General features: G+C 40.1%; 1 protein-coding gene across 11 annotated transcripts in view; it reads right to left on the bottom strand.

The window, feature by feature from the left end:
* LOC121506408 (neural cell adhesion molecule 2-like) overlaps positions 1-23,469 on the bottom strand; it is a 475,738-nt gene extending 452,269 nt beyond the window's left edge. For all 11 annotated transcript variants that reach the window (XR_005991640.1, XR_005991641.1, XR_005991643.1 and 8 more), the window contains exon 1: positions 23,281-23,469. Coding sequence is in view for 4 of the 11 variants with exons in the window: in XM_041782202.1 (XP_041638136.1) it covers positions 23,281-23,332 (52 nt within the window). In the remaining 7 variants the exon portion in view is untranslated. The remainder of the gene's footprint in view (positions 1-23,280) is intronic.
* Positions 23,470-26,858: the final 3,389 nt, after the last annotated feature.

The raw sequence follows: 26,858 nt of genomic DNA, 5'->3' as shown, positions 1-26,858 counted from the left end.
GCTTTAACCATGGCTGATCATCACAAAAAACAACACAGCAATGGACTGAAAGGCAAACTTGTCCTTTTAATTGTCATTGATGGTCCTACGAAAGCAAGCTGGCAATCATGCCCAAATTGCCCAATGCCCATCTAATCGTGGCCAAAGAAACAGATAGTAATCACAAAAAGACAAAAAAAACAGTATCTGCTATAGCCAATAATGGTCTCAAAAAGCAAGACACCAATGGCTTTAAGACAAACTAATCCCAGTCATGACCAGTGGTGGTCCCAAGAGCAAGACGGCAAAAAAGTAGTAGAAAAGTAAATATGTAATATATAAGTAATATCTCAAAGAAAAACTAATTCCAATCATGGCCAATGTTGGCTCCAAAAATACAGGTTTGTGATGGAAAAGAAAAAGCACACTAGTCTCTACCATGGCCTATGTTGGCCTCAAAAAGCAAGATGGCAATGGCAAACAGACAAACTCGCCCCTGGTGTGGTCATTATGGTCTCAGAGAGCAAGACAGCAACAGCAAAAAGACATACCAGTCCATATCATGGCCACGAATGGCCCCAAATAACAAGATGGCAATGACAAGACAAACTGGAAGCTGTTATGACCAATAATGGCATTAAAAAGCCAGATAGCAATGGCTTTAAGACAAACTAGGCCCAGTCATGGCCAGTGTTGGTCCCAAGAGTGAGAGGGCAATGGCTAAAACACAAACTAGTCTATGTAATGGTCAATAATACTCCCAAAAAGCAAATTAACAATGGCTAACTAGTACCAGTCATGGCTATTGTTGGTCCCAAGAGCAAGATGGCAATGGCTAAAAGACACACTAGTGGCATGGCCAATGTTGGTCCCAAAACCCCCTACTATGGCACTAAAAAGCAAGCTGGCAGTGGCAAAAAAGAAAAAGTAGTCCCTTTCTTGGCAAATGATGGTGACAAAATCCTTATTATGGCCAATGATTGTCCAAAAAAGCAGAAAATGATAGCACAAAAGATAAACCGGTGTCAATCCTGGCCAATGATTGTTCTGAAAAGCAAGATAGCAATGGTAAAAAGACAAACAAGTCTCTATTTTGTCCAATGATGGTCCCAAAGGGCAAAATGGCAAAGACACAAAGACAAATTCCTCCCTACCATGGTGAAAACAAGACAGCAATGGCCTAAAAATAGAATCTGTGGCATTGAAGCCACAGTCCAGTGGTTTACATCATGTTGGCTATATCAGCTTATTAAATTTATTTTGTACTGTAGATAAAACTATCTCCTATTACAACCCCAGACCTCTCTTACGCTTACAAATTTTGGGATACAGTCAAAAAATCTATAAAAAGATTAAAGAGAATATATTAATCTCATGCATGTTTGGTAAAACCCAATATGATAATATTAAACACAGCCTTGAGAAATAACTCCAGACATTGATAGTGAGGAACTGAGAAGCTGTTTTGGTTTTTAGAATCCCTGCAGTCTGTTTATTATGTTTACACTTTATGAAAATATTAAAAGCAGTAATGTAATCTAATTTAAAGCATTCCAACTATGTTACAAAAGGCTTTTGGCCATCTTCCTTTCAGTTCTGGGACTGTTTTGTTTGGCAGTGTATTTCTCTATTCCCACAGATAATTGGCCAGATGAAGACGGTTTTTAAACATTGTTACGCTGGACTGAAGGCAGATCCATTTTTCACAAAACCAAAACATTGACAGTAAATAACAGTTTTTGGTGTCAGGCCCTCTTCAGTTTTGATTTATTGCTCTCCATCACTTAAGAATCACAGAGGGAAGATCTCATTTTTCGAGAGGCAGCTCTGCAGAGAGAGGACTGAATGAAATTACAAATGGTTTTACTGTCATTATTACAACCTCCGAATTTAGTACTGAAAACAAGCACTCCTTCTGGAGTTATTTATGAGTTTATTCTTTAAGTAAGATGTAAGATGGGCTGACGTAAGAACCATAGAGAAATACAGGTAATCCACATTAATGCGAGTAGTTTGAAGCTGTTCCCTGATGTGTAAATGCGTGACCAGACAGTACTAAAATTATGTCTAACAAGGGTGTTAACCAATTACTTTTCACATGTAGATGTGCCAGAGCTTTCTAATTAGCACCTGAGTACATCTGACATCTTATGTGGTAACACAAAAATGGATGACTCCTACAAGTGGCTGGTGATGCCAAGGAACAGTCAGAGGAACTCTTGAAGGCTATATAGATGGAAGTATCACATTTCAAAGCGATCAAGCTAATTTTTGTCGAAAATATTCCATTTGCAACCCCAAAAAATGTCAACCTCAAGCTCCTTTCCGGCTGCTTCATACGTTTTCTGACTGCTCTGATCAGGACAGCCTTTCAAGATTTTAAGTGAGGCTTGCAGAGTTTGCAAGCACAGCTGGATGCTGCTGTTGCCTCTTTGGCAGGCTTCCTTGAGCTAGCCAATGAGAGGAAAGCGGGTCTTAATGAAGGGGTGCTGAAAGAGACAGAAGCTGAAACGGCTTTCTTTTTAGATGAGCCTCTCACAGAGTAAGTAAGACAGTTTTTTTGAGCATTGTCGAGCCCCATAATTCAAATCTGGAGCCTCAAATTGACAAGGTAAATGGAGCTGAGTAACCCTTTTCCAGATCCTTACCTCTAATGTGATTAAAAGCAAGAGTTTAGTCATACCTGAAGATTTATTTTCCTTAACAGAAAAGTCACATGTACTGAGTTAATCTTCCAGCCTCATTTAAATTTGATGTGTTGAAACAGGCCTAACCTGCTTCTGAATGTCAGATATTGAAAAACAACCTGAAATACTCCAATAGGAACCTTTCCCAAAACCATTATTGTGGAAATTGTTTGACTGACACAAAAAGATGATTTGGTAATTTTCTCTCAATATATAATTTGTATACAGTGTTATGCCACGAGCAAATATGCGCCGCCAATTTTTAATAAGCAGACTTTGTGAGAAAATATGAATCAGTGCTGTATGTTTTGTGTCCAGTGAGTTGAGTGATTAGTCATTGTGTTAATCCTCGCTCGGAGGCATGCTGTTGTGACAGAGTTGGTTGCTGTGTCTAATCTCAGGCATTGCAAAGATAATGATAAGAGTGAAGCGGGCCTTAGGGGCGCACCACTCTCCACATTTGTCACTAAGAATTTCACGCTGTTGTCAGTTGAGTGTTTGTGAGATTTTTTATGTGCAAGACAGGGAAAAAAAGCAGAAATGTTAGGATGTGCTTCGAATGTGTAAGCCAATAAATCAGGCCAGTGAGATTAAAGTCAAATATTTTCCAGTAAGTTTTAATCTTTTTTAATTAAAGCTTTCTCTGGCTTTCTTTGTTGAACTTTTAATATGAAAATATTCACCACAGTGATGATTTTGTTGTAGTATTTTAAGAGATGCTAACATTTATTCGCGCCTGAAGCCTGACGGGGTAGCTGGGTTTGTTTGGCGCACTTTGAAAGGGAAAAAAGGATTTGGTAATTGAAGTGGGATGAGCAGAAGCAAAGCCCTGCCTGGGATGTTCACAGGTGGGGGAACCAGGGGCCAAGTGTTACAATCACACAGGTTATTTGGGGACTCTTGGGGAAGTGGAGGGGGACCTCAGCGAACTCCTCATTTCTGTGGGGCTTTATGTAGCGTGACGGTTCCAAATGAAACTCCCCGATCATGTGGGAGTGCTCTATTAATTTGTGGCTCAGGCCGCCTCCTTGGGGAGAGAGCTGCCAGAGCCGGTACCGCATCCCCCCTTTTTTTTTCTCCCGAGCTTCCAGCAAAGCTTCTTGTTGCTTATTGACTCAGGAGCCGCGTTGCAATGTTTCTCAACGTCCGTGGCTGCTGCTTTCGCCTCCAGTGCCGAGACGATCTATCATTCCTGTAGTCAGCTACTCCAGACTCCGTACGATGGATGAAAAGCAGCGTGAAATAAAAGTAATTTTTGTTTCTTGGAGCAACGTGCAGGATTTAGCTCTTCTGAAACACACTCTTCTCCTACAACATGACATGGCTCTGAGGAATCTAGTCCAGTTCTACGATGAAATCTTGTTGAAGTTTAGGCACAATAACAATTATTTTAACCGAATAAGATGGCTTCTTGGTTTTATGAGGATGATCCTGCTTTTAAAGTTAGTTATTTTGGAAACTAGGGGCTTGCAATAGGACCATTTTGACTGTGGAGAAACAGGAGGTATGGACCTCTCCCCTTCTGCTCAGAGGACGCACTGTTGAAGCACACTTTGCATGACCATAATTACATGACTGTTTGTGTTATCGGAAAAATTCAAATAGTTTCTGAAAGCTGAGAAACTGTGCTTCACAGCCAGCACATGGTTATTACTCTAATTTCCCCCTTTCTTACTAAGATTCTAGCATAAAGTTCCCCTGTTTTTTGTGTTTCTTCATTTTAAACTGTTAAAACACTCTTAATATGCAGTAAAATGTAAATAACTGCCATATATCAAAAGTTCTAAAACAACACAAAGACCAGTCTTCTATTGGCGAAAAACATCTTGATAATCCTTGAGACTTTTGAAAAAACATTCTGTGGACTGATGACATAAAAACTAATGCAAACATACCAACAGTCAAACATGGTGGTGGTGGGGTTATGGTCTAGGGCTGCTTTGAGAACCAGGATGGCTTGCCACTACTGATGGAACCAAGAATTCTGATCCCTGCCAGAAAATCCTGGAGGAGAGTGTTTCGCCATCAGTTTGTGGCCTCAAGCTGCAGCAGGACAACAACCCGAAACATACCAGCAAGTCCACCTCTGAGTGACTTTAAAAAATGTAGGTATTACGCTGGCCTGGTCAGAGGAGGGATACAAATCCATTCGGGATGCTGTGGCATGACCTTAAACAAGCCATTCATGCTGGAAAAACCTCCAATGGGGCCAAATCAAGACAATTCTGCAAAGAAGAGTGGGCCAAAACTCCTCCAGTTTTCAGAAATGCTTTCTTTCAGGTGTTGCCACCAAGAGTGGAACAACCAGCTGTTAGTTTTGAGGTAGGCAAGTACTTTTAACATAGGGCCAGGTAGGTTTGGATGGCTTTTTCCCCCTTAATAGACAAAATCATCATTTAAAAACTGTATGTTGTATTTACTTGGGCTATCTTTGATAAATGTGCAGAAATAAGAAATCAGGAAGGGGCAGATACTTTTTGCAGCAATGCATTTAAATATTTCATACACTGACAATCAAGTTGATGTATTTGTGCATTTTAAAAACTACATGGGGACTAAGTTTGCTTTTAGTCAGCAACTTACAAATAAGCCTTGAAATCAGACCAAAAGAGAGTTGTGATAAAATCAAGATTCTAAACCAGCCATAAAAAAATCATGGTTATTTTTTCCATATTGCTCACCCTGATTTGAAACTGATGTTGTTAAGCTCAAAACAGTGCTATTTAAGTATTGCTGCAAGTATGCCACATCATCCATTGACTCTTTGCTTTCAAGGCTGCTGAGGATGTTCTTTACAAATAGGCCACGTCAACCTGCTGGATATAAAAGTGAATTCATGTGATTACAAGGCTGTCTCATGACTCATTCCCTGAAGAGTATACGTTCACATGATAAAACAGCCTACACTGGCACTCGTCCTGCAAATCTCCCTCTGGAAACACATCTTTTCTCACTCCATATGTAAAAACAAATGGAATATCATCCAATTAGTGAGAATTAAGAGTGAAATGTTGGTGTGATGAAAACTGCATAAAAGGCTGAAACTGGGAGATCAATCTGACCAGCTTTACAGAGCAGAAAAAGTTACTGAAGCCAAAGAAAAGATGGTTTATTAGGAAGGACAGTGAAGTTTGTCCAAAAATAGCCTTAGCCGAATGCTTCATGTGGGACCCAGTGCTTTCAAAGGCAGAAAAGAACTGGGACTGACACACAAGGAACCTTTTATTTCCACCTGGCACGCCAGTAAACAGGCAATCTGAGTAGAGATTAGACAGGTTTTTTAATAACTAAGACATCCTTTGTGAATTCCCATGGAGCAACACGTCCTTGGGAACTCTTTGGATGGTGGGAGGGAAGACAACAGTCCCAGAGTGCCTGCTTTGGGCTGGGTATGATGGGAAGTTATGCCGATGTACAGAGTAATTAAAAACACGCCTCCAATTTGCCTGGTGCGCCTTCTGAAAGCTCACAAGGCGATCATTAGGATTTTGAGAGATAATAACACGCTTGACGGAGCAACCTTGGAGCAGCTATAGTTGAAAATTCCTGAATTGAGTGGAGTAACATAAAATCCATAGGTGGTAATAACTATATTGAGCACTAGAACAACAAACATCATTAGCTTCCCCAGCAAATAGCATTAAGCATGGGTGCTGCTTGAAAGGCTTCCCACGTAGGGGAGAACAGGATATCTTCCCCCCACAGACGCTGGTGATGAGACGAGTGTGGGAGGACCACGAAACGCAGCAAGCACATGAAAAGAGGGAAGGAATGAAAGGAGGGGAAAAAGTGGAAGGGAAGAGTCATAGAAACAAAAATAAGCTGGCCCACATTGCATTACGAGATTCCGTTTGAAGATTGTCTGGCATGGAGAGGCAATCAGGAAAAGCAGAGCGGGGTTTGGCCTTACTTCGAGCTGCTCTGCTGTACCCAGACCACATCTCAAGTGTCTCCCCTCCTCCTTGCCTTTCTCTCTCATCTATTCCTCATCAAGCACTGCCTCCCCATAAACAAGGATATCGGCCACGAGGCAAGAAATCTGAGAATCCCTTCTCAAGATCGTCTCTTCATCATTTCCAAGCAGAACCAATCCCACAAGGACACTGGACTACCTCATGTCACATAATTCTGGGAAGTATCAGCTGGATGGGGGGGTTCAACCAGGATTCAGTCTCCTCACAGCTACTGTTCATGACACTATTGTGAGGTGTGACTGGCAGCTGGGTTGATCACCTTGGGTGGGTCAGCAACACGACCACGAGCTATTCACTGGAGAGTCCATCAATCACAATTTGGGCTAATTAACCAGCAGGAAAGACAAGCCAGGGGCCCGGTGTCTGAATGGATGGATGGATGAATGGGTACGAGGAAATATGATGGATACGGTACAGCACAATACAGCAGAGGATAATTTAATACCGGAAGCCCAAAGGGAAACTAGGATAGCGAGGCCAACAGAGAAAAGAGCACACAGCGTTTTTGATGCCAGGCTCTAAACACAGTTAGCTACAGAATGGATTTCACCTTCAATCATCTGCTTTGAGGCTGATCTGAGATCATGAAAGTAAGTTAGCCTGGTAGCTTTAGGGTAAAACATGCTGACGATGTAATCACAACGTCTACAGCCACTTAGAGTAAGCAGAGACCTTTCTTATCCTCTCTCCTATTAATGCATTTCATGTCACCTTATATTAAAAGTCAATCTAAATCTCAGGTCATCCAGGAGTGATGGAGTCTCTTGATGGATGGCCAATTTGGATAAGCACTATCAGACCAAGACTTTTTTCCCCATGTGCTGGTCGTTTTTTAAAATTTATCTCCCAAACAGAGAAGAGAAAACTGAGCTGAAGTTGAGACACAACGACCACAACCAGTCTGTAATCTGCATTCATGAGCAATCTACACAATTTCATCTTCTGTCAGTAAGTCTGAATTTGCAAAAAACTCTTATTAAATTATCAGGATTTTGCAGAATTGCTCTACTATGTGCTTTGATTAGCAGCTTCTGTGTAATGTTAATGCTGTAAGCCTTCCTTGCAGGTAAGTGATCACTGGCATGTATTTAACGGGATTACACTTAGCTCTGATCTGTGTTCAAGTTCAACTGGACAAAGCCCACATTTACGTTACATTCTCATTTGTGATGAAAATTATGGCTGACACTGATACCTAACATTTTCTCTCCTGTTTGACTATGAAAATAGATCAGAGTTTGTCCAACTGATAACTTCTTCTGCCCGGTAAATTCTCCTATTTGATTTGGCAGTTAGATGAGACACAACAGACAGACACTGGCTACTGATATCTGTTCATGCCTTTTATTTGAAGATGGCTAATATCAGCCAATACTGATGTTAAACCAATGCATCTGTGCATTCCTAAAATATATCTCAGATGTCTTCATCAAATCATTCCAGATCTGCTGCCCCTGCAGAATGCCATCCCTTACAGAGCTTGTTTACATTCAAGCAGTAGAGCCAGAGAGCAGGTCCACTGGCCTGTGAATAAGAGCGACCCATCCAGTTACTCTGCCCAAACGATGCCAGCCCCTCCCCTCTCTGGAGGAAAACACGTCATAAAAATGAAGGCAGTCAATGAGAAAGATTGGGTCATCGGGGAAGGCTGCATGGTTGGGGTTAGCTTAAAGTCATTAAAAACACAGCAACGGTCCAACTTTTGCCCGCTTTAGTCCTCTCTAGTTTCAGCCAACAGACACAGAACTTTCCTTTAACACATCATTCAAGAATATCAAAACATGCCTTAAATTATGGCTTTTTAAGTGTTCAATGCACAAAATACACCCAAATGGCCTTTACTCGCATTGTTAACACTGTTTTGCAACCTACCGCCATTCAATCTGAGAGTTTGTTTCCCCCAAATGGAGGCGTGGTCACACTGGAAAGCAGGAAGTGACATTGCACTGCTCTTATCCACGCTACAGGCACTCTGTGGTTACAGCCCCAGCTCGTGGTGGGTGGTTGCACTAGAGCAGTGCTTCCCAAAGATAAAATAAATAAATAAGAATAAATAATAATAAATAAATAAATAAAAAGGTCACATTTAAAATGATCATAAAATACACTAATACATGCTATTATTCCAAGTCTTAGAAGTAACAAAAGACAATCATCAGTTCAAACTCTGGTCATCTTTATCATTTATTTTGTCTGATGTATACAACTGGTGTCACGGTTTAACTGGTGTTAGATTAACTGGTGACATTCCGTTTATCATTCTACTGCACCACTTGCTTCTGGGCTTTAATTTATCAGTTTCTTTGGAGACATGGATGCTACTACAAACAGTTTGTTGAGCCACAGGGTACATGTACAGATAAAAACATCACAAAAGAAAGTTTGCATTCAGATGTCTTCAGAGACGTCTGATCAAAATTAAGCTACGTTGTAACCTTTTAAACACATTGTAAGTAACTTTTATACATCTGGAAGTCACACATTCACATTGAAACCCCTGTTCATGAAACAAACATGATAAATGAAAGGTAAGAGTCTGTCTTATGGTGAGATATTCAGGTCTCACTGCAGTAAAATGACATTTGAGAAAGGATGCATTTAAGGGTAAAAAAATTAAGCTAAATGAACATGCATATCCTCTGTTTGTAGAGATCAATAAAAAGCTGCATAATCAGTGTGTGATCTGCATTTTCACAGAAGCATTAAACCCCTTGATATCCACTGACAGTTATCCGACAACAGCACTGGGACTGAACATATAAACCTACATTTCCAACACCAAAATCTTCCTCACAGTCATTGATTTATGTTGCAGATACTAGTTTATCAACCAAAGCACACCAAAAGTACTTTAAAGGCCTGGAAACAACATAAATCATGTTTAACAAGACTGTTAAACTCTTGGTTAAAGCACATCCAGAAAACTCCTGCACATGCGGCCGGATGTTTTTATATCAGCAGCGAGAGAAGCAAGGGAGAAGAAGATAAACAGAGCAGCGTGGCAAGTTAGCGGCTAGTTAGATGCCTGATGGACACTGAGAAACAGCACTGGGTCTGCAGCGCTGAACAGTCGTTCAACTTTGAAAAAGAAGAGGTCGAACTCACACGGTATTAAATACGCCGCAAGACGACTCCAAGATAATGGTGGCAGTAGCAGAACACGCCGCTAAAGACATGAGCCCAGTGTTGTTGAAAAGCCAGGGTATAAAAATCTCATAAAGACATTTAACCCAGAATATGAGACTTGCCTGGGCGCTAGCATTTTGCTGAAAACTCCCCGCCAGAGTCGTACATGTCAGAGAGAAGACGGCCCAGCAGCAGACAAATGTATGACATATGACTTATGTCAGTGTATATTTTTAATCTTTATGTAAAACATCAGCTCTATTTCTGATTTATGCAGCAAAAACAAAAAAAGAGACACCCAAAAATCTCCATTTGTTAAGCTTCACAGCCTGTTATCATTTTTTTTTATGTCTGATTTGACATGAGTCAGCTGAATCCTTGTTTAGTTAATTGAAATGTCAGATTTGACCAGTTGTCAAGAATTTATTTTTTATAGGGAAAAGGGGATAATGTCAGTTAGAATTAGTTTTAAACATCTTTGCTCACTACATATTAACCCCTTCTTACCCCCAGATGTGCATCAATACATGGAATAAAGTTATGTTTTAAAATCACACACCTGAAAAAAAATATGGGTTATTATCAGTTATCAGCCATCAGGAGTAGGAAGTTATCGGTTATCAGTATCGGTTCAAAAAAATACTTATCGTGCGTCACTAGTAAACATAACACAGAAAACATTTCAGGACTTTCCATACACTGTAAAAGGAAGTATTTAATGATTTATGTTAGTTAAAGATTGAGTAAAGTCCTTTTCAAAATAAAACCGCTAAATTTGACTTTATATTGATTTTTACTTTCTGCATACAATTTTATCAAAAATCCAACAGAACAGTCTATTTTTATCACCAAACTAGTGTCATTTGGAGCTGAATTAAATACAGCTGCTGAGAGGCCATTTCAAAACATCGTGATATATATCATGTATCAGGATATAGCATAAATATATGGGGATATCAATTTTAGGCCATTTTTTAGGAAGACCCATAAAATAAAATAAAATGCCTCGAGAAAGGATGCAAACTCTGCAGGAACAAAATTTAACAAAATTGTTACTCCTTTTGATTTAAGTTACCTACTTTATTTATTCAACCTAATTTCTTATTTATTTTTATTTCTTTAAGTAAACTATTTTATTTTTTATTTAAATGCATTTATGTTAAGTTTATGTGGTGTTTGTTTACATTTGACATTAAATGAAAGTTTTATATTCAAATCCAAATCAAACTCCATGGTTTTTTTGCTTGGTGGAATGCTCTGTCTTAACTTTATCTAACCCACCTGCCACTAGTAGCCGCTGCAGCTCTGGTTAATGCCTACTGCCGTTTATTTGCAGTGAAGCACACAAGCAACAGGTGTAAAGGTATCCTTTATGGGCCAGAACTGAACCATAATGGCTGTAGCATTCACTGGCACTGCCCGGTTTCAGAAACTTCCCTCTAAACTAGCAGTTTTATAACAAATGAGCATCAACTTTCAGATTTGAAAAGTGAAAGACTTTTCTTCACATGGGATTGAATTAAAAAGGCAAAGTTTCACACTGAAGTCTACCACAGAAATTGAACACTTCTTGATAAATCAAACTAGCTGGCTCATCTAATTCCATTGATAGGTGTGTCCAAAAGCCTGGACCACTCTCATTAGAGCCATCCAGCCAGCCTGGCTACAATTATCATTAGTCCTTTTCTCAATCACAGTGATGGACCGTCCAGACGTTCAGCAGCCTCTGTGGGCCATCGCTAACTAATCCTCCATCGACGTAAGGCTCCCATCCAGCAGGAGGAAGTTGAAAAATGTAGTTCTTTGGCTGTCAATTGAAAACTCCTCTTCATCATGGTTCTATCTGTGTCTCAGCGTTAGCACATTCAGCTGTCGGTAAATCTGTCATCCAGCCACCCGTCCTGTCATCCGTCTATGTCCATCTTGGTGCCTTGAGAGGGCAAATTTCATCCGTCATTGTGTTGGCACCCCACCGCTGTACTTCACCTGCTGCAGTGCATCAGCCATTTCCAGCAAAGAAAAGGCCCTTTAATGAGGACTCATAAAGAGCTTGTATTATTTTTGTGGGTGCATCTGCCATGCAGTCTCTTCCAATAAGAAAGTCAGCACCAATTCACAGTTTTCAGTCCACTAACAGCAAAGTTCACATCTCAACTTTTTAGAGCTTTACCAAAGTATCTTACCATTTCAGCCCATTTTCTGTTAAAGGCCCATATTTCTGTTTGTTTTTAATGACTAGGGAACGTGAAGGGCAAAAAGCATATAACTCTGCAACACAGCAAACTTTGCAGAAAGATTGGCAGCACTGCAAGGTCTACAAGATTTGCAGTGAAAGGGAAAAAAATGCAGTTGATAGTTTATGCATGCCAGAGAATGTGATAGTCATTAACACCTCAGATATGTTTACTTGCCAGCGCCTTCCTGTAGGAGGTGTTTCCATTAAGAAGACAAAAAAATAGTGGGTTTGAATGATTGTGTCAAAAACTCATAAATATATTGTTCAGTGCAGTGTCAAGCAAAAGTGAAAAAAGGCAAATCCAGACCTTGCTGGTTTACCATTCACATCAGCATACAGTAGAAGAAGTGAAGTAGCTGAAGAGGAAATGAGAGTATTGCACTGAAAGTAGTGAGACGGGGAGTAAAAAGTGGTTCTTGGCTTTAGCAGTGGATTAAACAACTTTATTCTCTTTTGTGTTCCCATCAGAAAAAAAGGAAATAATAGAGTTGAAGATATTGAACTAAGCCATAATGTCTGCAAAAGAGAGATTCACAACTCTGTTGTCAGTGTTTAAACTTTCAAGTCTAGAAGTAAAATCAATACAGTAGAGGTCTGGGAGAAAATTCAATACCCTGTCAGTGTCAATAAAAGTTCACAAGGATTTCATAGTTAATTTAACAAACTTGATTTCACATTAAACATTTAAACTGATTCACAACTCAAAAAACATTTCCTTCTATTCATTAAGAGGTGCTTTTTCAGCAACTCCAATCTGCTGTGTATGAAGGAGCATTCAATTATTCTTTGTTTTGATTTGTTGTTATCTAAATGTGTTCAGAGTTAATTTAGCCTTTTGCCTACATTTGCTATGACCTGATGCTAATTCACAGACAAGAACCAAAACCACCACCACCTCCTTAAGGGGAAATGGCGACCCATTTTTTTTTCCTTTTTTTTTTTTTTTTTTTTTACATTTTTAACAACTTCCAATCACTCAAAAGTTAATGACAGAAAAAAGTTGCAGTTCTGACCCAAGACAGAGCACAACCCTCTTGAACAAAGAGACAGGATACGTTTCAAAAGGCCATCATTACAGAAGAACTGGCATACAACTCCTATTTTACTCCATTTTTCCAAAAGCAGCATGGACATTTGGTAATTTCTTGAGAGATTTTGTGTTCATCTTTGGAAAACCAGTCTTCATATGTAAAGAAAAGCAGATATACAGGCAGAAACCTTGGGACAAATACTGAAATTTACTCCTCATAATAGATGAACCTAAAAATACATGTAAGAATTTAGTGTATATCCTCTGAGGGCTTCTGTATGTAGGCTTTTTGACGGATTGTTTTTCCTGTCACATATTCACAACACACTGGAAAGAGCTTCCTGACCCACTTTTGGGTCCCGGCCCACTAGTTGAAAACCACTGATATGTAGGCTTAAGACAAGTATTGATCAGAAATTTGTCAGTAAAAAATAATCATGAATCTAAAATCTTCACTGCTGTCTATGATGTAGGAGATCAGGTGTTATGGTTTTACTTGTTTCAGTGGTTACTGTAGTTACATTAAGGTTTGTCAAGATTAAGTGCATCAATTGCGGTTAATAACAGTACACAGCTAGTACACCCATTTTCTTAAATCACAGTAATCCCATGCTTTACTGTCCCTAAGCCACTGCATCTCCCTGCAGCCACAGTGACCTAAAATAAGTTCACTGCTCCTGAATGTCTCATTTCACTTTCAAAAGCTCACAGACAGCTCAGTGGACAAGTCAGAAGTCTTCTGCACTTGTTTTTCCAAGTCAAACATTCACCCTTATTTCTTTTTCAATCCATTACAAGTTCCTTTTGCCATAGTTATGTTCATGTTAAAGTTTTCAATCTACCTATAAAAGCAGGAGTGTCATCAGGAAGTCAATCATCCTTAGTACAGATGTAGTAGCAGCTGTTGTTACGTGTGGCGCTTTAAAATGATAGGTCTTCAGAGTCAAAGGTGTAGTGTTTTTAGTGGAGCACAGCAGAAGTGGGAACTACAGTTACCATCTGCCCTTGCATACCCATCATCCTTTGTGCTCAGCTCGCTGGCTTGATCTAACAGTGCAGAAACGGTGGATGCTACAAGTGACAAGGGAGAGCCGAGTGACAAGGTTGTTGAGGCTGTGGAGGCTCCAGTGACTTTTTAATCTGACATGTGGCAGCATTTTAGTTTCCTGGTGTCAAGAAAGGAGAAGAGAGGACTGATACACGAAAAACAACATGCAGTCAAACTGAGGGGACACACCTCACAACAGCATGAGGGCTCAACAGATCACAAGGTGTGTCGGTGAATATATCGGCACAGACCTACAGCTGTTTTCAGTGGTGGACAACAAAGGTTTTAGGGGGTCAGTAAAAACACTGGAGCCAAAGTATAAGTTTATATTTGTGGCATAAGCACATCCACAGCACCTTCTTCAAAGTGCTATTATTGTTTATATGCTGCCATCACTTTCAACACACAACTAACATCATACGATGGACTTACCAAGGTATTATAGCACAGTCAGATGTTGATATCTCTGCATCCCTGATCCTTAGTTCAAGACAACAGAAAAACTCCAAAATGTCACACAAACTGTTTTGAATTTGCGGATAAATTTCAGTTAACTACAGAAACTCTGATATTAATCTTCTGGAACACAGATGGCCTAGTGGTTAGGTTGCACCCCACGTACTTGGGCAGCCTGGGTTTAAGTCTGTGGCTCCTTTCCTGCGCGTCTCTCCCCCACTCTCTGATCCCTGTTCCCAACAATACCAAGTGTCCCCCTCTCTGTATAAAGGAATGAAAAGCCCCAAAATATGTCTTAAAAAATTTTTTGTCTTTCAACAGCCGTAGTTAAAACAAGGAAAATAGAACTGAACATTTTTATATCTAAAGTAAACTTTGCAGTCATGAATTTAACAACCAGCGCCATCCGATGCCCAGTCACCAGTGAGCATGGTCACTCGTTACACCATAACACCAATCTTTGACATGGAACAGATGATAGATCTTGGTATGTACTGGTCAGCAGATGTTCTACTTATGGAGGTGGACGATGGCAACTTGGGTATATGAACCATTTCTAAGATAGGCGTTATTTTCTTTTAGCATTTTAGCATACGTAGCATACACGTCAAGTCGGGCATCCTTTTCCTTGGGGAATTGTAGAATCCAAAGTGAGTCTCAAAACTTTTCCTTAGGAAAACAGGGCAGGCTGGGTAACTCACAGATCCATAGGTATGTTTGTGTAACATACACAGCAATGCAAACATTACTGAGAGCTAGCGCTACGAATGCTAATGAGCCTCATAACCCCTAAGTCTGTGCATCAGGAGATGGTGCATGGAGGAAAACACCAGCAACAGGTTTGTTGTGCTTAAACTTTCTGCTACTTATGGAATAAAATATGTGGGAAAATTTTATGGACATTTTGAATACATCCATAATTTTAGATGTAAATACTTGCAATTCTGACATGGATCAATTGTTTCCAGCACTTCTGATATTGACTCACTTAAAACAATCAAATGTCCTGAAAAAGTCTCATCAGACTCCAAAAAGCTCAAACTTCATCATCAGTGTTTTTAGCACCAATAAGTCAACCAGACCAAAACAGAAACAGAGGGATAGGGCAACCAAAGACTCAGCTACAGCTTTATTTTGTTTATTTGCAATTTATGTCAAAGAAACCCTCTCCTGCAATCCATATTTCTCTTATGATTTACGTCAGGCCACAGAGAGGCAAACCTCCAGGCTTCAGGGTAGTTATAAATACGGCCTAAGTGGGTCACTGAAAAACGCACCGCCCAAACTGGAGAGTATCTGAAGCTCTTCTGCCATTTCTCTGATGCTTCTGTTCTTCATTTAATCATGCCTCCCGGTGCCCAAACCCAAAAGTAAGCCCCAGACCAACACTGCAGCGTCCCATGAGGAGAAGAGCTTTTGGAGGAGCCGGCTGTGAAGTGAGTGAGTACACGCCACACTAAAGCTACAGAAAATGAGCAACGGTGGAGGAAAGGAGACCACTTCCCTCCGTCCATCTGTCAGTCAGCCAGTGCGCCCACTGATTCTGTTGTCGCCCTGGCATCCTGGCTCTGCCTATTAGCCCGCTAGTTAGACTGGCGTTTAGACTGGCAGGACACATAAAAGCAGGTGCCAAAGGGCGAGCGGCTTGGCCAGCGCCATACGGATGTAAAACAGTAGACGAAAACCCAGCAGGAGCACACGCCGAAACAGGCAGCAGCTGCCTCCTCCCATCACGTCACTCCGGCCTAATTTGATTCCATCTCGACAGGATTCAATTACATTTTATTAATTTTGGCGCATTGTAACTCCACAGAGTTTGATTCAATCTCCTGCAATGCAATTTAACTAGATGCAATCAGACTCACTTGAGTTGAATGAATTTTTAAACATTATCTCTCCCTTCCTTTGACTCTCTGTATCAATCTCCCTCCTGCTTCTCATTTCATTCTCTTCATTGTTCACCTTTTTATCATATAGGATTTCGTGATAACTGGTGAATTTTTCCAGGGCAGACCCTCCTTTCAGCAGCTCTTCTATTCCTTACGTAACCAGAAACACCAAACATGTCTTCAAATGTCTTTCAGTGTGAATGCATTTGCTTCATATTTCTTGTAATCCCTCACACTAATCCTGTTTACTGAGATGTAAGCTGATGACTCTACACCTCATATAAAAGCTTTTCAAGCTGCCCTTGGGCAAGGCAGCTCATTTCTGTCAAGGTACTGCACTTAAGCTGACCTTGTAGTTTCCTCAGTGGAGTAGTTATGTACATGACCCTCCAGGCATAGCACAAATAAACAGCTGTATTTGGAGTCGTTAGGATGGTCATTTTGAGTCCTTACAGGGAGGATTTTCCTCTATTTGTGCTTGTTTCCAGTCTGTTACTGTTGGTTTTGTCTGTCTGCAGTGTTTTCTGTCTCATTAGAGTTGTTTTACATCAATTTATGATTGTTTTGAGCCCCTTAGTGATTGTTTAGTCTCTCTATTCTCGCTCTGTTTTGATTGGACCATTTTAAAGCTGTTTTGTATCTTTTTGTGACTATTGAGTTGAACTTTTATTTTGGTCATGAAGTGCCTATTTGATATAGTTTTGCCAACTATTTGAATCTCATTGTTCTCTTAAGTTATTTTCCCTCTGTTTGTGACTTCTCTATTGACTCCTGTGTCTCTTTAATACAACAATCTGAATCCCTTTGTTTATGCTGTAGCCCATTAAAGCTGCATCTATTAACTATTTTGGTCATTAAGTGTCTATTTGTTATTGTTTTGCCAACATTTTAAGGTTCCTTTAAAGTTGTTCTGCATCTTTTAGGAACTTTTCTCTAAACTTTTCAGGTTAATAGACGTCTCTTTGATATCGTTTTGCAGACATTTTGTATCACTTTATCTTTTCTTTGAACTCCTTTAAAGTTTTTCCTCTTTTTGATACTTTTCTTTTAACTTCTTTTATGTGTCTCCTTGATATCATGGAGTCAAAAACATAAAATCATTGGCTTTTATTTAATCCCCTTCAAGTTTGTCAGTTTTTTTGTGATTTTAAATGGAACGATTTTGTTCAGTGTCTTTTTAATTTTCTTTTGCCAACAGTTGTTTTGTATCTTTCAGTGACTTTTACTTAGATTTTTGGATCTTTATCGGTCTCTGTGATGGATTTTTAAATTGCTTTGTTTTAATTGTTTCCCTCTGAAGCTTTATTCCATCTTTTTGTGACTTTTCTTTTAACTTTTTGAGGCATTTGATGTTTCTTTGATATTGTCTTGCTGACACTTGTTTTTTCTGAGCCTCGTTTAGGTTGTTTTACATCTTTGAGGTTTTTTATTACTCTTTGATCACTGGCTGTGTCTTTGAAATTATTTTGCTAACATTCTGAATCACTTTGGGTTTTTTTTTTTTTTTTTTTTTTGAAGACCTAAAACAATCAGTCTCATGTCTTAACTCTGGTCGTTTGGTCAGTGTCTCTTTTTTCATTTTGTCAACTTTTGAATCACTTTTTGTTTTCCAGTTTACCTCTTTGAAGTTATTTTGCAATGTTGTATGGTTTTGTCCTTTTTTTAAGATTTCTTTTGGGCCTTTATTAGAGAGAGGAGGACAGTGGATAGACTCGGAAACAGGGAAGAGAGTGGGAGAGACATGAGGTAAAGGGCCACAGGCTGGATTCGAACCCGGGCCGCCTGTGTACATGGTGCACGCCTTAAACCCTTCGACCATCTGCACGCCTGATTTTACCCTTATTAATGACTCTTTGATATTGCTTTGCCAATATTCAAAAGCTAAAAAAATTCTCAAAAAAGTCGGGACTTGACAAATGGAATTCACAGAACCCCTCTGAAGCTGTTTTGCATCTTTTTGGAACTTTACTGTCACCTTTCATGGACATTATATATTGTTCTGCCAACATTTTGAATAACTTTTCGTTCATTTAGGAATGCCCTCATCATACATTTAACCATTATGTTGCAAAATGGATATACAGTTTTACTTGGTGGAGAAGGCTCTACTCAAAAGATGCTCCCTGGGTTTGTCGAGCAGCATGCTTTGACTCTCCTGGGAGTGCATGGCTAGAAAGCCCCATATGGATGGATACATTTATGACAATGCATACATATTACAATAAAATTACTTCAAAAGTAATCAACCCAAAGTAGCATGAATCTCAATATGAGGGTGCAACAAGCTTTATGCTATAAAGGAGGCAGCTGGGGTGGAGGAGGTTAAGCTGTGCCAGAAGCAGTAACAACAGCGTGGTGCATCAGCATTAATGCAAGCAGGGATTGTTGAAAAGTATTTATATACACCGCTGTGTTAAGAGAAAGAGCTGTGATTGGGATCAGCTGGCTGTCAGCTGATCATGGCTGGGCATATGACTACCATGTCCTGCATGAACTAATGCAACACTTTATGATAAATGTTTATTATTAAATGTCTCTTTGATAATTATTTTATTTGTACCCCACTTGTATCTCTTATTTTGCATTTTTTCATTGTTTTTTAAACTTCAAGTGTCTCTGTTTTTGTCTTGCCAGTATTTTGAATCACTTAGTTTTTGTTGTCCCTTTTCGCATTATTTTGTTCTCTAGTTACCTGTTTTGATCATGATGTGTCTCTTTGATGTTGTTTTAACATTTTGGGTCACTTTTTGTTTTTTATTGTACCTCTTTGAAGGCGTTTTAAATTCTCCTTAACTTTTATTGGTTATTGAGGGTCTTTTTGTTAATGCTTTGCCAAATTTTAATCTCATTGTTTTGTTGCATGCCCAACAAAAGTAGTTTAAATCTTTTAGTGATTGTTCTTTTAACTTTTTTTGGTCACAAGTGTCTGTGATGTTTTGCCAACATTTCCAACCACTTTTTTATTTATGTCGTACCTCTTTTATTGCATAATTTATGATTTTTGATTAACATTTTTGGTCACTAAGTGCCTCTTTGATGTTGTTTGGCAGCTTTTTTTGTTTTGTTTTGGCATCTCTTTGATATTGTTTTGCCAAATTGCAAATCTCTCTGATATCATTGAATACCTTCAAGGTTGTGCAGCAACTTTTTATATTTATTATTAACATTTTGGTTATCAAGAATGTTTTTGATATTGTTATGCCAACAAGTTGAAACTCTTTGTTTTTACAGCACCCCTCAGGTTCCCTTGCAGACTGTTTTATTTTTGTTTTTACATTTTGGCCATTAAGTCTCTGTTTTTCTCTGTGTTGTTGTTTGAAGTCTCCTTGTAGTCCGTTTTCATCTTTTTGTGGCCCTTTTTGTCTTGGAATAACTTGCCATCAAAAACAAACAACTTCAGAGGCTCAAGTGCACAGACCTCCAAAACTCCTGGGACCAATCCAGTAATCAGTATGGTTAAGTAAAGAAGATAATGTTGTTTGAGAGAAATACCCATGAATTTCTTCAATCCATGGAAACCAGTCATGAGGGCAGACTTTAAGCACTCTGTGTACTCTTTAAAAATTTAATGGCTGAAAATATTGGAACATATGCAGGCAGGATTTAGAAAAATAAGCCCATGTCACATCTCAGGATGACTGCTGATTTCCTATAAGTCCAACTTCTGCTGCTCCGTTCGTCACAACCTGACAACAACCCCGCAGCACAGATGGTTGACAGCACGTTCCTCATGTAGCCAGGTGTTAAAAATACAACACAATCCTCCTGCCATATATGGAGCACGTAAATCCAATGCAAAGGCTGGATACTGAGTGTTAAAGGGCACACACAAGGAATCAAAAAGCTCACCAGCAAATAAATAGCATATCCACCAACACTGAGATTGCCCTTTGTACAATTCAGAGGGCCTGCTGACTCTAGTCGTTCCTTAAATTGATTTCTCATATGCGGCTGCCTCGAGGGGCCGATTCCATTTTCATATACACACTGGCTCTCTATATATGTGTGCTCTCCATCCTAGTCTATTAATCAAATAATACAATCAATTTCACCTTGCAGGACTGAGACACAGACCATTTCTTTGGTGAACGGCTTTGCAGTCTTTAATGTGAGTTTGTGATTGGTGTAAAAATCCATGTGCAGCTTTCATCATGTATGAAGACATCAGCAGAAAAATAAGCTCACAGGTGTAGATTTTGCACCAAAAACGCCTCTTAGAGGGCCAGTATTGAAAAGCTGATTCATTCATGAAGGCTCTGTGGGAAAGGGTGCACCTCTGAATTTATGCTCAATCATGTGAGCATGCCCATAAAGCAGCAGTACAGGATGTAAGCAAGCCTCTAACACATGCTTAAGCCTAGGCTCAGGGTGCAATGAGAGACACTTAAGCACAGGGGCATAAATCTTTTAAACCCTGAGCCACTGACATTTCCCCCCAGAGATACAGTGAAATATCTTAATTACGCCACTTAACATCACATCGGCGGGTCCCGGGTGAGCCCGAGCAGGCATATAATTCATTGTACTAAGCATCGGCAGAAGCCAAATACATAAACCTTCAAGGATGCATACTCCAGTGGAGGTTAGATGGTGAGCTGGGGACTTCAAAAGCAAATGTTTTCTTTCAGGAGCCAGAGGGGAGAAGAGGGGAGGAGATCTGCAGAGTTAATGTGGTGGGAGCTGGGGTACATTGCTGACATGAATTTGTGAAAACCTCCTCCTGGTTCTCGTCCTTTTTCCCTCCAAGGCCCCCGCGGTGATAAAAATCACAGAGAATTGAGCGTCTTACTCGCGTACCCTTCAGCGCAGAACTAGCCTCATTATTCACATTACAGCGGCTTCTCTGCATTGTCTAATAGGTCAATTTGTGTGGACTTTGCCATCATGAAAAAGCATGATAAGAATGGAAATTGGTTGGCCAGGGTGATGTAATACTACTGCAACAAAGAGAAAGTAACAAAGCATTGGATATTCGCTTATACGAGCAGTATGGCCTCTTTGTTCTATCTCAGAGGGATAAAATGTAATAATAAAAACTCCCCTCTATTATAACAGCAGTTTCTAGCAGTATATTGATTGAAAAGTTGGAAATATGAACCAGCAATGAACTGCAGAGTCTTTCTTAAAATGCTGAACCTGCAGGCATCTTGTACTAGTACATTTGAAAACTTGACATTGAGTTTCTGCAACTATTTTCAGCTAAGAAAAGGCACAAAATAGCAGAATGTGGTCCAGTTTTGTCCCTCTCACAAGGCAGCTAATGTTTTATGATGTCAATTATGCTCAACTTTCTCTGGGAAGAGTGCTAGAATTAAACATAAGTGGCATCAGAGGGATGTGTTATTAAAATTCATAGTCGGTTTTACACCTCTTCAAACTTGGATTATGTGCAGCATGCTGAGGTTTAATAAAAATGTAGCAATGATTCAACATTTTTCCTAAGGGGCTCTTTGAACCCCCCCCATAAGGACCCCTTTAACTCCCACTTTGACACTGAAGGACTCCAGCCTGTCTGCATGCAACATCCTCTAACGACCAGTGGCTTCTGTCTCCACTCTTGGCACCACTTTGCAGCGCTCTACCCCCACCTGCCGTTGTGCGCCAGGATCCAAGTGTGGCCACACTGTAAAAAGTGTCAACTCACAACTCTTCCTTTTTAGTTTTTTTTAAGTCTCCAGACCTTTTTCCCTTCTTAACAAGTAGCAAAATCTCGCCAAGGGCGTTTAGATAACCCGTGTAATCCTCCATGCAAATGAACTTGTTGCGCGATTTTCTTAAAAAATACAGAAGCCAGCCTTTGATGCATGAACACTGCCACTGTGAGAGATAAAATACTCTCACCCTGCAAGCAAATCTTCCTCGCTTCAAGAAACGGATTACTAGTAAATCTGGAGCTACAGGAGTTGGGTCTATTTTTCGCAGTGCACGTCAGCTTCAGCCTGCGGTGACACGACGACGCGCATCACTGACCAGGACACAGTTAAGAAACAGACTCGAGGAAAAAAAAAAAAAGAAGAAGAAAAGAGGGGCTAAAGGCGACTGTTCACGCGTCATTCAAGTAACAGCTTTATCTGTCTGCGCGCGTGCAGCTAACACACACACACACACAGGGGAGCGCGCGCGGCGGCAGCAATCAAAGCCCCTCTAGATCAGGTGCGCCGCTCACATGAAACCCAATTAGCGCGCGAGCGTTGCTCAACTGTCAAAAATGCGGCGAAAATGTGCAAACTTTTCGAAGAATTTTTGAGTCTGTGTCCGCAAAATAGGCCCGGCGTTATCGTACAAAGCCTAGGGGAAGATAACACCACCAAATCTTCAATTTGACACTATCTTGGACAATGCACTGCACATTTAGTGGACGGGAGAGTGAGAGGAAACATTGCAGGCGGTGGTCCAAGCTAATGTGACAGCTAGCATGTAACTATGATGAATGTTTCCCTCTTGAATGCAAGTTTAAGTGGATATAGCGATAAAGCCAGCACGAAAGACAGACAAAAACTCAACAACGAGGCTTAAACACCCCAAATAATGAAGGCAGCAGGGCTCTTTCTGTCTTGTTAGTACACAGTGTTTCTCAACAGCTCACCCACCCTAAAAAAGGTCCCCATCATAATCCCCCTTTTCAGTAAGAAAGCATTCTGGCCCCCGAAAGACGTGCTTCAACTACAAAATAACGTCCAGTTAAACAAACCAGCCCTCTCTCTCTCTCTCCCCAGAACCCACACAGACTCAGTGTCTCTCTCCCCTCAGCTCTCTCCCCCCCTGCCGCAGATTCATGATAGCAAAAATAACACTCAACTTGTCCACAAAGTCACCAAGCTCGAGGGGCTCGAACGCTCAAGCAGGCTCCCTTACCTTGGCTGCCGCAGACCAGCACCCCGAGGAGATGGACGAGTTTGAGCATCATTTTCGGGCAGGTTTCGCGCCGCCGGACGCCGCTTTCCGCTGCTGTAAAAAACACGACAAGGGGTGACGGTACACTCGCTCGGCTCCGTTCATCCGCTGTCTCGAGCTCCGCTGGCGACTGAACTGCCTCGGCTCCTTCCTTCGCTTCCTTCCTATGCGCGCGCGACCGGCGTCAGCACGCTCGTGCACCGCGTCTGCTCTGCGCTGAGCTGAGCTGCTGAGGAGCCCCCCTCCCTCCAAAGCATCCCTCCTCGACAACCCCTCACTGCTGGAGGCTGTGGGTGAGAAGAAGACAAGGAGAGAGGAATTAAGGCGAACGTGGATGTCTGCAGGACTTTACTGGTTATTTAAACATCTGATAAAGTTGGACGGGGAATTTCGGTTAAAAAGGGAACCTGAGCAGCAGGTGCGCTGCTAGGATTTCCGGACCTCTTGCAAACATGCAGTGGTGATTCCAGAGTATATTGGGACTTGAAGCAGAAAACAGAGCTGGGCATTCTTCACCAAAACTCAGATTTAGATATCTTTTAGCTGAATGTTGACACACAGCGATATTTGGACATGTTTCTGCAAAAGATTGATTGCCACAATGCAAGAGCAAGAAAATTGAATGTTATTCTGGATCTTATGTGATACCACCACAACAAAAACTTACATCCTAGACACCCAATAATGGGTCATTTAAAATCATCAAAAATATCTTCTTGAGATTGATGATCAAATCTACATTATCTTCATGATCCCGGGTATCAATAATGCACAGAAATTTAAAGAAGAAGAGAGCAATTCCATAATTGCACAATTTTGTTGGCAACTTTTGGAAAAGTTAGTGGAATTGGAATTTCCCCCCTTTTCCAAATGTTGACAGCAAATTTGTGCAATTTAGACAGTGTGCAGGATTTTACCTGCATTTTTATATATATAAATTGATAATTTGCCTATAGTGAATGTACAGGACATATAAATCATAAATAAATATGATAATTACAAGGTAATGACAAGTTACTAGACAAATCAAATTATTATCCTGTGGTTGCATTTTTTCATAGAACAGATGCCGCAAAGTTAAGTTTGCACTTATAAGATGAATACAGCCTTTGGCAGTGCAAAAGGAATGAGTGCTGTTAAAAGGGGCCCCCCTAGGGGGGTTTCCTAATGTCACTGCAAAATTTGCACATTTTGAGCCACTGCTCTGGTTCAAAGTTTTTCAGCACTTGGGGGCCTTCTACTGCCTAAATATCACATCAGGCCCCTCCACTGTAGCTTCAGCAAACCCACTGTCACTGGTTATCACACCTTTATTACCATTTATTTATTTTATCTAACCTTTATTGAACCAGATTAGTCCAGTTGAGATCAAAGACCTTATTACAAGGGAGACCTGGCCAAAAAAGGTAGCAATACAGTTTCAAAGATCAAACTCTCAAACTTCAACAGGTCACAGTAAACAGCAGGTAAGCTAAAACAGTGGCAGACAAAAAGTTTGGTTTCAAGAGTTTTCACCAAACTTTCTGTATGCCACTGTTTGGGGGGTCCTCTAGGGGGGTTTTACTGTCATTGCAAATTTTGAGCCACTGCTATGGTTCAAAGTTTTCCAGCACTTGGGGGCCTTCTAGCATTTAAAAGGTTGGAATGTCTTTTTCTTTACTGATCAGTCGTCTTAAAAGAGGATTTGAAATGGCAGAACAGAATTTAACTGCTCAAAAGTACCAATTAATTTGAGACTTGAAGGCAAGAAAGTACCCAATAATGGGTGCCAAGGACTTTTTTGAGGTGTTAAAAGAGGTATCAGTATTGCTGGATGTAAAACTGGTATATTCTTAAAGGTTTAAAAATGAATCTTGACTGCTTTAAATAAATAGAGCTTTGTGTTAAACACTGTAAACTCTGTTGCTGTTTGAATTAAACAACTCTGTTTAGTAGCCTTGAAACATAGAAGCTGTTAAGTCTGTGGGTAAGAATGGTATAAACTCACTTTAACTCTCATTTCAACACTAAATTTATTTTCCTTCAACATCCATACTTCAAGCTTCTGTGTCTGTGGTCTGGGTGTTTTTTCTTTCTTTCTTTCTTTGTTTAGCCATAGTAATTGTTCACTTAAGACTCAGCAAAAAACCTCAAAACAGTGAGTCAATTCCACCTACTCTTTGGACATTGCTTGGGATTATTGTCCAGGCAATTCTACTCAACAACCGTTTAATTATACTAAAAATATGTAGTGATTTCTTTCACAGGCAGGCCATAGACTACATCACATTAATTTCATAAGGTCTGCACAAATACAGTGACTTACCTAGCATTTATTTGGCTTACAGGTATGCTAACAGCGTCAAAAAGGGCTTTTTATCAATGCAACAGGTGTCTCAAACATAAAGACATGCCTTCAAAGAAGCTACAGTATATTCAGACATACACAATAATTACAGCCCTTCTCTTCAAATTTTGTCAGATTTATGCATTTGTGTCACAGGTGTTATTTTGTGTTTGAACAAACCCTCTTATTTCTGCACATTAAGCCAGAGTTATATCAGTGTTGTTGATAGCAGCCTTCAAAGCATTACAGTTGGATGCAAATGAAGTGCGAAATTACAACTGACTAAATGTTGACCCATTTAGATGAGGAGATATAAATGAGATTGGATTCTGAAATCAATGACAACACAAGGTTGGTGATATTTTATGTCTGAGCACTGAACAACTCAATTAATGCTTATAAATATCAAAATTATTAATAGCTATACGAAGCAGCTTAAGTTTGATTGCAGTTCTGAGATCACACAACCTCTTTTTTTGTCTCTCATTTTGCCCCAAATTGCCTTGGATTCCATGGTCACGTGTCAAGAGGGCTCCAGGGTTGTAATTCCCCATTATCACTGGTGCATTGTAGGTAACAAGGGGCAGATAAGGATAAGTCACAGCCCGCCTAACAGCCATCCAGAGGTGAGGTGAGGGTTTCATTATGGTGCAATTTGTGTCAAACTGTCTAATCGGAAACTTCGACTTGGTGGAAATGGAGGGCAATGATGTTTTCCCAGCAGGTCTGGCTTGAAATGTTATCTTAGTCCAGCTTTCTTAGCAACTTTACAACTGTAGATTAGTTTTAGCTGTATCAATAATTCAACTTATCATCTTATAGATGTCATTCATCCCCATCTAAGGCTACTTATTTCATTGCAGATGCATGACTACACTAAGAAGCCTTTCATTAGCTCTCTTTTCCTGAAAGGTGTGATCATTATAGAGGAAAATGTAGTGTTCCCTCCTCTGACTAAGAACAAGTGTGACTTCTGTATATGACAACTGGCTCCCTGACATGGTTTTGGTTTTTGGTTTTAATTAATTCAACAGAGATGTTCTTTCACTTGTTGAAAGAGCAAAAGTTCAAGTTTTACCCTTTTTTCTGTGGGGTGATATGAACTGTCTACCTGCCCTTTAACTAAGAGTGTAAAAATTGCTTGTAGTGTAGCTTAACGAGAATGAAGAGAAAAGGGGTCTTTGCAGTGATTATCTCACATTCAATTGTTAAT

This window comes from Cheilinus undulatus, linkage group 24 (assembly GCF_018320785.1).
Source record: "Cheilinus undulatus linkage group 24, ASM1832078v1, whole genome shotgun sequence".
In the NCBI taxonomy this organism is placed as follows: domain Eukaryota; kingdom Metazoa; phylum Chordata; class Actinopteri; order Labriformes; family Labridae; genus Cheilinus; species Cheilinus undulatus.
Note: the sequence above shows the minus strand (reverse complement) of the source record. Positions and strands in the feature narration are given on the sequence as shown.